Source organism: Cydia pomonella, chromosome 4 (genome assembly GCF_033807575.1).
Source record: "Cydia pomonella isolate Wapato2018A chromosome 4, ilCydPomo1, whole genome shotgun sequence".
NCBI classification, from domain to species: domain Eukaryota; kingdom Metazoa; phylum Arthropoda; class Insecta; order Lepidoptera; family Tortricidae; genus Cydia; species Cydia pomonella.
The window spans coordinates 23540886-23552897 of NC_084706.1; the positions used below are offsets into that span (position 1 = coordinate 23540886).

At 37.2% G+C, this 12012-nt stretch overlaps 1 protein-coding gene across 1 annotated transcript; it reads right to left on the reverse strand.

Moving 5' to 3' along the window:
• Window positions 1-2803: 2803 nt before the first annotated feature.
• On the reverse strand, window positions 2804-7124 carry LOC133517312 (juvenile hormone acid O-methyltransferase-like). Its single transcript, XM_061850569.1, has 4 exons — window positions 6676-7124; window positions 5652-5826; window positions 3572-3680; window positions 2804-2955 (listed from the first exon to the last, which is right to left on the reverse strand). The coding sequence occupies exons 1-4, from the start codon at window positions 7026-7028 to the stop codon at window positions 2822-2824; spliced, it is 771 nt and encodes a 256-aa protein (XP_061706553.1). The 5' UTR covers window positions 7029-7124; the 3' UTR covers window positions 2804-2821.
• Between the last annotated feature and the right edge of the window lie 4888 nt (window positions 7125-12012).

A 12012-nucleotide genomic window follows, 5' to 3' on the forward strand; every position in this document is an offset into this window, starting at 1 on the left:
ACAGCCCTTTAAAGTTCATTACTGATGCCCGTTGAATCCAGGAAATTCCAGATTCTTTGGGCCGTAATGTTCTGTACCTCATAGGGTTGCAATACGTGCCGCCCTAGGTGGGTACTTCTTTTTGACATTAGTGGTCCACAGGAGCAGAGAATGTGCATTGCAGTCTCCTCTGACTCATGGCAGAACCTGCATGTCGCGTCTTGTTTCTTTCCAATTTGAAACATGTGTTTGTTCAATTTACAGTGTCCAGTCAAAATTCTGGTCACCGCGCAGGCTTTGTGTCTTTTGAGCCCTAGAAGCTCCCTAGCATTTTTGCTGTTGAACCCTTTGATTAGAGCTTTCGAGTCCTTTAGGCGGGGCAAGACGGGTTCGTATTAAACCAGTTGAGTTTTAGGCCAAAATCTGAGTAAGTATGACTCTAAGGTTGCCAGTTTCTATTTAATTCTGATTCTGAGTAAGTTCGATAATGTATAGAGCATTTTATTAGTTATCCAAGTTCCTAAGATGTCAGGTTATTAAGATCTCAAATTTCTAGCTCTTCAGATTCTCATAATGCCGGATTCTGAGTAGGTCAGAAAATCACATAACCATTGTGACATTGTCATTAAGAACTATCTATTAATTACTTTATCATATTTAATCTTAAAGTGGCCAGTATCTCAGATATCTGCTGATTGTACCTGGCCTTTTCGAAATTAAATATACATAAAATCTGTCCTAATAAGAAAGCGTTATTTCCAGAATTCATCATTAAAAGAATCTGCTTAATATTTTAATCGAATCGTTGCTAATCGGATGAGATAAGAAACTGCATAAATCCGATCCCAACTTATTACCAATCAGACGTATTACTGTCATGTCACGGGACCATATACGAATCTGACCTACTCAGAAATTGTTTTAAAAAGAAAGTGACTTCTATATAATAAGTCGTATGTCGATATTGTTTTGTTCAGAAAGATACCTATGGCGAATCTGGCCTCTACAGAGTCGGGCTTACTCAGATTCGGGCCCAAAAACGAAACTGTCTCAATACGAATCTGCCCTGGCCCGCCTAAAGGTTTCGAGTGTTCTTGTCCTTTTACGAACTTCCACCAATCGTTTGCCCTTATTTTTTCTAAATTGCTGAGCAGTGAATATGCATCCCGTTTTGTGATTCCACAGAACGGTTCTGGGCCGACCAGGGGTGTGTCTGCGCCCTTTCTAGCAAGTTCGTCCGCTTCTTCGTTTCCGTTAATGTCGGAGTGCCCTGGTACCCATCTAAGTGTGACTTTGTTGGAGTTTGCCAGTGCATTGAGGTTTGTTTTACAGTTCTGGACTAGTTTTGAGTTTGACTCAAGGGATTCTAGTGCCAGCAGAGCAGCCTGACTGTCTGAGTTGATGTAGATCTGTTGGTGTCGTAGGTTTTTATCCAAGTTAATCTCCGCACATTTGTTGATGGCGTAGACTTCAGCCTGGAAGATTGAGGCCTGTGTGCCCATGCTGACGCTGGCTCTGAGCTTAGGTCTCTCACCATAGATCCCACATCCTACATCAATGCCCTTCTTGGAACCATCCGTGTACCAAATATGGCTTCCCTCTTCGACGAACATTTGGTTGCTGGTCCATTTGTCTCTAGGAGGTATTTCTACTGTGTACAGTTTATTAAACTGACATTCAGTGTGCGTGTCATCGGTGGGCATGCTAAGGGTTCTATTTGCAAAAACCCAGGCCTTTAGTTTGGTTAATGCTTGAGAGCGCCATTTTGGCCTGTTTAGCGTGCATATTCTGTAGACGCATTGCTTAGCCTCCTTTTGCACCTGCAAGTGGAGTGGTATAATATCGAGCAGTGCGTCTAGGGCCGCCCCCGGTGTCGAGGAGAAGGCGCCTGTTGCTGTTAAACATGCCGTGCGCTGCAGGCTGTTTAGAGTTTCTATTGCCGTCTTTTGGTTGGTTACACCAGACTGCGGAGGCGTAGGTAATTATGGGCCTCACAACCGCTGTGTATAACCACATAGCAATTTTGGGTCTTATGCCCCATCTTGCTCCTGCCATTCGACATCATGACCACATGGCCATTTTCGCTTTTTGTATAATATTTCTTAGGTGAGGGTTCCAAGTTAACTTTTGGTCGAAAGTGACCCCTAGGTACTTGACCTCGTCTGAGAATGGTATTATTTGTCCATTAAGTCTTGGTTCTGTGAGCTTTTCGAGCTTTCGTTTCCTTGTGAATGGTACTATTACAGTCTTGCTCGGATTAATGGACAAGTCATTTTCTCTACACCATTTGAATATTGTGTTTAGAGCTCCTTGCATTAGGTTTGATATTGTGTGGAGGCAAGGGCCTTTGATGATGACTACAAGGTCGTCGGCATATCCTTGTGTGTCATAGTCTTGGCCTGACATAATTGCAAGAAGTTGGTCCACTGCCAGGGTCCATAATAGAGGGGAAAGAACGCCTCCTTGTGGGCACCCTTTTGTGGTATAAAATTCATGCTCTATAGTATTGAGGGTCAGAGTGGCTACTCTGTTCGAGAGCATGCTATGTACCCATCTGGTGGTGGTTTCGTCAACACCCTTTGATTTCATACCATTAAGTATGGTCTCTGTGGGTGTATTGTCGAAAGCACCCTCTACATCATCAATAATGATGCATAGGAAGATAATCTAATAAAGTTAGTCAGCTGTCAACCGGCCTTTCATTCAGTCCAGTCGTGCATCGGAGCTAACACACGCACACACACACACGTAATATTTTTTTAAATATTTTTTAATTATATTATGTAATTAGTAATGTATGGGTATTGTTATCCGAAATAAATGATTTAATTTAATTTATTTATTACTTGGTACCACTAACAACTAACAACTGATAGCTGATATTTCCCGCTTTAGGGTCCAATTTCACGTAGTCATCCATAAAGTCGTTCCACTTATCCTTCAGACCTTCGAAGGGATTCAGACACTTCATCATATCTGAAAGAGGATGCACACGTCATTACCGAGTTGGTGGGATGATAACATTTTGCTAATTGGGAATATGCATGAATTCTTGGAAGATGTCCATCGATTCTACTTTGCATGAAATTAATGTCTCTAATAAACCTGTTATTTATTGTACTTATACGATTGAAATCTGGATTACCAAAAACTTCCAAGATGCGAAATTAAATATAGCGCGTACGGCACATCTGAGAAATGACTTAACAGGCCGTGCGGCTGCGCCATCGTGTATTACATGTACCTACATTTTTTTTATACAATACACGTTGGCAAAACAACATTTTGCATTTTACATTTTTGGATTAATTTGGCATTGTTGGAAGTGTTTACCAAAATTACAGAAAACAGATCTTAATAAACGATAGCAGCGCTACCTATATTTTATATATATATAATAAACTCTAGGACAGTAGGTAGGTACATTTAAAAAAATACTTAAGGAAATATATCTATAATACAAGCAATAGATTTTATAGTTTCAGATATCCAAATAATTCAAACGGTTAGGAAATTGATAATAATTGCTCTTGGTTAAAGCCAGCCATACTGCCATCCAATATATCTTTTACTTGTAAAGTCTAATACTCACTTTTAAAATCTTGAACGCTAGCATAATCAAAGGTTTTGTGATGCAATTTTACTCTGATATTTTTAAAGCCAACTCGCTGCATGACCTCAATTATTTCGTTTTGTGGATCCTGTAAATTAGAAAAATATCAATTTATTATGTTTTAAAAACGTATTAATTTTTTTTTTAAATAGCCTACATTGTGTTCCACTGCTGGGCAAAGGCCTCCCCTGTTTTCCGCCACTCGTCACGGCTTTGTGCATGCTCCCGCCAGTCGCCACGAAATGAGTCCAGGTCGTTTCGCCATCTCGTTTTTGGCCTTCCTCTGCCTCGGGTGATCTGTGGTGCCCATTCGGTCGCTATTTTGGCCCATCTGTCCGGGTGCATCCTACAGACGTGTCCCGCCCAATCCCATAAAATAATATTTCATAGAAAAATACTAACTTCAGAAACAATTTGAAATGCCATTAAAATTATTTACAATCCTACTGCATCTCATAAAAATCACAATTAGCCCCAAAATGTAAACAATTTATTGCCGAGGAGTTCCATTTTGGTTTTAGATTAAAAAATAACTCGATATTTGGCAAATATTAGTATGCCTATAAGACTTGTGGAGTACCCTAGCGATTGCTCATGGGTCCCATCATCAGAACTATATTTTGTCAAAAATGAGACCGAACTGAAAAAAAAAATCAAATTAGTTAAGTAATGAGGTAGTTCTCACGGAGTTCTGAGGTAATAAAAACATCCTTTTGGAATTTGGAGTCACTTAAACGAACAACTTTTTTTTAATGTAAATATTTTGAAAATACAACTTACAAACAACATAATATTGAAACTAAGACTAAATACAAATATTGTTTTCGGCGAATTATTATTAACATAAATTAGTCACTGTTAATTTCATGTCAGCGTGTTGCAAATTGCAAAAGAATTATTTATTTATTTATTATTATTGATTTATGCAGGTACATTTAAATTTCATGTATAGGTTTGCCAAAGGGCAATGGAGCGGAGTATTCTGGGTATCCGAAGATCTGACAGGGTGAGGAACACAGAGCTTCGCTCCAAAACCCGTGTCGTCGATGTTGGGATGAAGACCGCCAGGCTAAAGTGGGACTGGGCTGGACATGTCTCCCGGATAAATGATGACAGATGGGTCAAAATAGCCAGTAGCTGGCATACCCAGAGTAGTCGTGGCAGAGGCAGACCGAGGAAGAGATGGCGGGACGACTTGGATAGGTTTCAGCGGAATTGGCGGGATCTTGCTCGGCACAGGGAGGATTGGAAAGCGAGAGGGGAGGAGACACAAATATATATGTATATAATATTACTAAGCAACACATTTCAAAATATTTCTATTTAAAGGATAAAACCTATATTAAACTTACAATTTATAAATCAACACCCACCAAGAATACCACGTATCGTAAATAGCAATGTGCCAAAGAGAATCTTCAAAATGAGGAAATATTTTCCCCAAACCTTCTTACAGTTAGTTTCGACATCTATGACACTTGAAATAGACGCCATCGAACGATGTAAGTGTTAAATGAATAAGAACATTGAATAATAACCCCTAATCTGACGGGAACTTTCTAAATGGAAACTTGCAAGAGAATATTTCATGTAAGTTTTTTAGAAATTATCGGAAATTTTATGAATGTTCTGCAACTTGCAAATTACTAATCATAAATAGTTAATAATAATGGAAACAAAAATTCTTCAATTCGGAGAGAAAATAAAGAAATACCAACAATAATAATAATAATAATTCAGCCTATATACGAGTACGTCCCACTGCTGGGCACAGGCCTCCTGTCATGCGCGAGAGGGCTTGCGCTATAGTCCCCACGCTAGTCCGTTGCGGATTGGGGACTTCACATACACCTTTGAATTTCGTCGCAGATGTATGCTGGTTTCCTCACGATGTTTTCCTTACATAAGTTCCGAAAGACTCATTGGCTCACGAGCCAGGATTTGAACCCTCGATCTTTGGATTGAAAGTCGGACGTCATATCCACTCGGCCACCACAGCTAAAAAATATAAATAAATAAAAATAAATAAATAGTTAACTACTAAGAAAATAATACTTACCTGTGAGTCATGATACGGGGACATAAACTTAGTTTTGACATCTTTTAGATCTGCACTCCATTTTTCTAAACGTGAAAGTGTGCGATAATTTTCATACGGCTTGAAATATCCTAGAAAAATTAACAGGCAACTGCCGCCTTCCGCCAGGAGCTTGTACACGTTTGAGAATGCAGTCCTAGAAATATGAAGAAAGAATTGTAATTTTGATAATTTTTTGGTCTATAGTATTTTATACAATCGTGATATATATATATATATATATATATATATATATATATATATATATATATATATATATATATTTTTTCAGTCGAGTACTGTATTTAGGCAACGAAGCTTACTGATTTGCCTAAGTAAGGTACGAGATTGAGAAGCTCGATTATATCACTATTGTATACAATACTTTTCCTAAGAGTCATCTAAAATAATACTTTTTATTTCTATGAAACCTACATAATTAATGAAAATTGGTAAGTATGTCAGTAGACAAAAATGTATTACAAAAAACATAAACTCCGCGGAGCGCGTTTTGTCTTTTCAATGGGAGCAAGGCGACACGTGATTGCTAATTTTTTTTATATAATTGACTACAACGTATCGAAAAGAATCTTATAGTTGAGTTTGTATCTCATACATGAAAGTACGCAATTATAGTTTGCTATACGAAATCTCAATTCAAGCATTACAGTTGACGAGTAGAAAAAAATATTTTCGTTGTCTCTTTTTTTTTTTTCGTTGTCTTGTTGTGACTATTCGTCACGTTTGTATTTATGTCTTTAAATAAAAAAATTGAGTACTGTTGCATGTCTTTCTAGCTGTAGATTTTATTTTATAACAGGGGAACATTAAAAAAAAAATTTCATCCCATACAAAAAGCTCCAGTCACATTTTTTGGGGACAAAAAAAGACAGGGAGAAGAATTTTGACCTTTAAGACTAATAGTACAGCATTACATTTTATCTCGAAATGTACATTAACAAAGCATTATTCAATTCAATGTATAAGGGACCTGATAGGTACTTACTCTTGCAAATTCACCCAATGAAAAGTGTAAGAAGAGACTACATGGTCGGAGCTTCCCACTAGTTCCTTTTGTACCTCTTCTTCTATGTCCAGCCTCAGAAATTGAACACGTTCGCTCTTGTAATGCTCCGTTGCAAAGTCCACACATAATTGGCTTTTATCGCTACCAATAATCATTTTAAAGTCCTTCGGTGCGTACGATTGCCAAATATCCACAGTAATACTACCATCGCCACATCCTATGTCCAGGATTGTAGCGTTATTGTTCCAAGGAAACGAGAACTCCTCGAGCGTTGCTTTAACATCCCCAGCGGGCATTGCATGCATCTGTTGATACATCTTTAGGTCACGCATGTTATTCCAAAGAGAAAGTACTAGTTACCTTAAATAGAAGAGAAGTCAATTTGAAAAGGCCTGAATAGATCTGTCGCTGTATTTATATACCTTGATAATCTTTACATTATTTAATCCTATCATCAATTAAGCTGATTGCATTAAATTTCTTTTTTATCACAAACATTATCACGTTTGATAAACAAAGCCCGAATGACGGGAGCAAAAATGCACTTTTCTTAGTGCTTAATTAAATATCGAACAATCCATACGAACAATTTTTGAATCAGAAATTTATTGATAAAACTAAAAAGTTTTATCAATAAATTTAATTTAAGATAATAATCTTACATGCCAAGTTGTTACACAATATACCTACAGGTACCTAAGGTAACATTCTAGGTAAGTTTACATTATATATTATTTCAGTTAACTAATTACATACAATATTATTATTCTCACGGGAATCGTAATATGTAGTAAAAGAGTGACAGTTCTAAATATGTAGATACTTTCCTCATTAACCAGTGTTGGGCATACAATAATAAAATCATGATTGGAATAAGAATTTGTAAGAATAAAATCACGTTGATTTTATTCTTACAAATTCCAAAAAATAGACAGTAAGCTCCAAATGGTGGGAGTGGGAGTGGGAGAGATACTCAAATATACGAAATTTGAGCCAAATCCAACGTCAGGAAGTGGTAGTAAATCGACTCGCAAGATTGACCTAACGACAATTTCAAACTTCATTCTTATTCTAAATAACATGTTATTCCATTAAAACCTTATTTAGAATAACTCCATTTCTGGAATAATTATGCTGTCTTTTATTCTTCATTTAAAATAAAAATTGCATGATTTATTCCATTTCATGTTATTTTAAAATAAAAAGGGATGAGTTTATTCTAATTCCATTGTGTTGGAATAAGAATAAAATTTCTGTTTTTATTCTTATTCTTATTCGAATTGATTTTTGCGCAACACTGCTCATAACTTACAAACCTCTTTCATATCATATTTGCTTATCGCAATTATAAACGACCGCTATTTGACATTGACTCAAGTCAATCAGCGGTGTTATCATGGTTCCATTTTTAGGGTTCCGTAGCCAAATGGCAAAAAACGGAACCCTTATAGATTCGTCATGTCCGTCTGTCTGTCCGATTCTGTCACAGCCACTTTTTTCCGAAACTATAAAAGCTATACTGTTCAAACTTGGTAAGTAGATGTATTCTATGAACCGCATTATGATGTTTACACAAAAATAGAAAAAAAACAATACATTTTGGGGGTTCCCCATACTTAGAACTGAAAAAGTGGGCTATCTAAGGATAGGTCTTCAAAAATGATATTTAGGTTTCTAATATAATTTTTTTCTAAACTGAATAGTTTGCGCGAGAGACACTTCCAAAGTGAATGGAATGAAAAATCAAAAAAATATGCAAACCATGCAAACTTCCACCGAAAATTGGTTCGAACGAGATCTAGTAAGTAGTTTTTTTAATACGTCATAAATGGTACGGAACCCTTCATGGGCGAGTCCGACTCGCACTTGGCCGCTTTTTGTCGCCTGTCACTATGCCCGTCACTTTCGCACTTACATACTTGTTAGAACGTGAGCCGTGAGCAAATGACAAAGAGCCGACCATCTTAGCTCTACAGTTTAAATATCGTCCAAAAGTTGAAAGTGCACTTGTCAAGATTACGTGTACGGTCGAGGAAATTGATTCTTTAGCAGTTTACGGTTCACTTTACATTGGACAGTTCTTAGCATAAGTACGTACAACCAAATTTACTTGAACCGCAAATTGCTAAATAATCAATTTCCTCGACCGTACATCCTCAAGGTAAAGTTATTCACAATAAATATCAGAATGTGTTGAAGAAAAACGTTGGCGTTTCAACTTTAAAAATCTTAAATAATTTGATATCTGGAAAAGAAGTGGAAATGCGTAAAGTATAGAAGTAATTTGCCACGACCACTACAGTAGATTTAGAATGAGCCTTTAGTTAGCTGAAATGGATTTTATCACTAAGGTGAAGGAGTTTAAAATCGGAAAATCTACAAAAAATGTTAATTGTATATTATGAAAATTACATAAAATATTTAAAAAATACAAACAGTACATTTTAATTTAGTTTACAACTATAGTATAATATTTCTGAATTTCATCATTTTGTTCATCTTTTTACACAGGCGGCCTTTGGGTCAGCGATACTCAAAAATCTTATAATGCTTTGCGAGTGGTGTATAACAACGCATTCAGAGTGCTGGTTGGGCTACCTAGGTTGTGCAGCGCTTCCGCCATGTTTGCGGAGCCACGAACCGACGGCTTTGCATCAATTATAGGGAAGAAAGCGGCCTCATTACTGCGTAGAACCAGGGACAGCACAAACAGCATTCTGAGGATGATTGCTGACCATGTATGTTGCCCATGTTAGCTAAATTAATTTAGTTAAGTCCAACATAACTTTTAAGTTTTAACATAGTTTTTAAGTTTTTTTTTATGTAATACTAACAAAAATCACTGTTTTCTTAAAAATAATAAACGAATAGAATTGTAATTTTATGCATATGCATGCCAAATTGCAGCAATCTAGTATCTACTAATGGTTACTGACAGACAGACAGAAGGACATGGTGAAATTACAAGTGTTCTAAGTTGACTACGGAACCCAAAGTAGTAAATTTATTTCTTGAAATCGTATTTGGTTTCACGCGTTTATTGCATGGAAACATAATGTAGATAAGGATTTTGCATCATTAACGTAGGTATAAAGTAATGGATGCCGTATCAGTATTCAGCGTAGGTCGAGCTACGCCGGGCGACCCAATATATATTTCGTCTTGTAAGCTTAAAACCGGAAAAAACACGAAACTTGGCATGCATAATATATAGTCGTTAGATTTGTAGCTGGCTCTCAACGGCTTATCCATTGTCTATTGTTAACTAAAACGGCGCGTGCCACTACCTGTAAAAAAAAAAAGGGTCGTATAATTCTAATTGGCACCTGAGCGCGGGCTAGTCTAACGCTGTAAAAAACCAGTGTAGGTGTGCTTTCCGATAACGCGCCTTTGTTACGCATATCGAGGACACATTTTAGGCTGGTTCGGTAGCGTTCGACTCGCCGGCACTCAGTAACCGTATAGGGACCACACAAGAACTTGCAAATTATTTTTCCATTTGTTCATTTTGAATCTTATTTCAATTACCATAGGAGTTGTAATTAAATAATCGGTTAAAGTGACCGGGCCCTTTTTTTTGCAGGGAGTGGCACGCGCCGTTTTAGTTAACAATGGACAATGGATAAGCCGTTGAGGGCCAGCTACAAATCTAACGACTATAGGTACCTAGCTAAATTATTAAGAGGGAAGTATACCACGTGATCGTCCATACAAAAAGAGATAACGTTTTTCCACTTCTAAATATTTTCCATTCTCCATGGTTTTTTAGTATGTTATTCTTCTTCTTCCTCGCCTTATCCCGTTACGCGGGGTCGGCTTTCTTGATTTTAAGGTTTTAAGGCGCCATCTATTCCGCTGTTTTTCATTGTCGACAGACAGGCCACATTCTTTCATGTCCTTCTGGACGTTGGTCATCCACGTAGTCTGTGGCCTGCCCTTCCCTGTCTTTTGTGTAGTCATGGAAAGGCATTTTTAGGGTTCCGTAGCCAAATGGCATAAAACGGAACCCTTATAGTTTCGCCATGTCCGTCTGTCTGTCTGTCTGTCTGTCTGTCTGTCTGTCCGAGGCTTTGCTCCGTGGTCGTTAGTGCTAGAAAGCTGAAATTTGGCATGGATATATAAATCAATAAAGCCGACAAAGTCGTACAATAAAATCTAAAAATTTAATTTTTTTTAGGGTACCTCCCCTACACGTAAAGTGGGGGCGAAATTTTTTTTTCGCTTAAACCCTAGAGTGTGGGGTATCGTTGGAAAGGTCTTTCAAAACTAATAGGGGTTTCCAAGAAACATTTTTTGATAAAGTGAATATATTCGGAGATAATCGCTCCGAAAGAAAAAAAAAAATGTGTCCCCCCTCTAACTTTTGAACCATAGGTCCAAAAAATATGAAAAAAATCGTGGAAGTAGAACTTAAGAAAGACATTAAATGAAAACTATAGCGGACATGATCAGTTTAGCTGTTTTTGAGTTATCGCAAAAAGTTTTCCCTTCATAGTAAAAAGACTTATTTTAATTAGGTACTGATTATGCAAATTTGCCTATTTGTTTAACTCAGGTGAAAGGTACCGTTTCATCCCTTGGTTAACAATTTGCTATACTTTAACCTCCAGTTTAGCTTACCTATTGTGACGGAAGAGTAACTACGGAACCCTACACTGAGCGTGGCCCGACATGCTCTTGGCCGGTTTTATTTTAGTATGTTATTGACAGAACGAAAAACTAGGTTTATAGGTTTTCCTTTTTTTCAAAATTTGCAAAACAAAAAAATATTTTAAAAAGCGCGAAACCCATAAATCTAGAATATATTATGCTGAAGCGATGGACATCAAAATTAAAGTGATGAAAGAAATATGGTGACAAAGTCTAAAAATCAACATGGGTATTATTTCTATGGTTTATCGGGTCGCTGATAACGAAAATAACAACGATTGTAAAATCTAAAGAGGTGGACGTGAAATACAAATCCCCTTTTGGGGTGCGACCGGGTTCAAATGACTAAATATCAATATGGGTGTAGTTTTATTGTTATTTGGGACGTTTAATAATGTTGAATTGGTCAATTCAATCGGTCCAGTAGTTTCGGAGCAATTCGGTTGTAACAGATGGATTGACAGACAGCCTTTCTTAGCTTTTGAGGTATTTTCGAGACCCGCGTTATCCTAATAGATACTACGACAGGACTGTTTCTCCCACGGTCAGTTCTATGTGACGTGCTCCCGTGTAAGATCACCTCAAAGTTTGGTTCTATTGCTACCACTTTCAAACATGGCTAAAAATGTTGTTCATAAGGAAGTACTTTAACAAGTATAAAGTTGT

What these genes read in the sequence shown, in the direction of transcription:
- LOC133517312 (XM_061850569.1), bottom strand. Translation starts at nt 7,028, where the DNA reads ATGCGTGACCTAAAGATGTATCAACAGATGCATGCAATGCCCGCTGGG. An exon ending in CCCCGTATCATGACTCACAG is followed by an intron (nt 3,681 to 5,651) that starts GTAAGTATTATT and finishes TCTAATTTACAG; the next exon opens with GATCCACAAAACGAAATAAT. An exon ending in TAGCGTTCAAGATTTTAAAA is followed by an intron (nt 2,956 to 3,571) that starts GTGAGTATTAGA and finishes ATCCTCTTTCAG; the next exon opens with ATATGATGAAGTGTCTGAAT.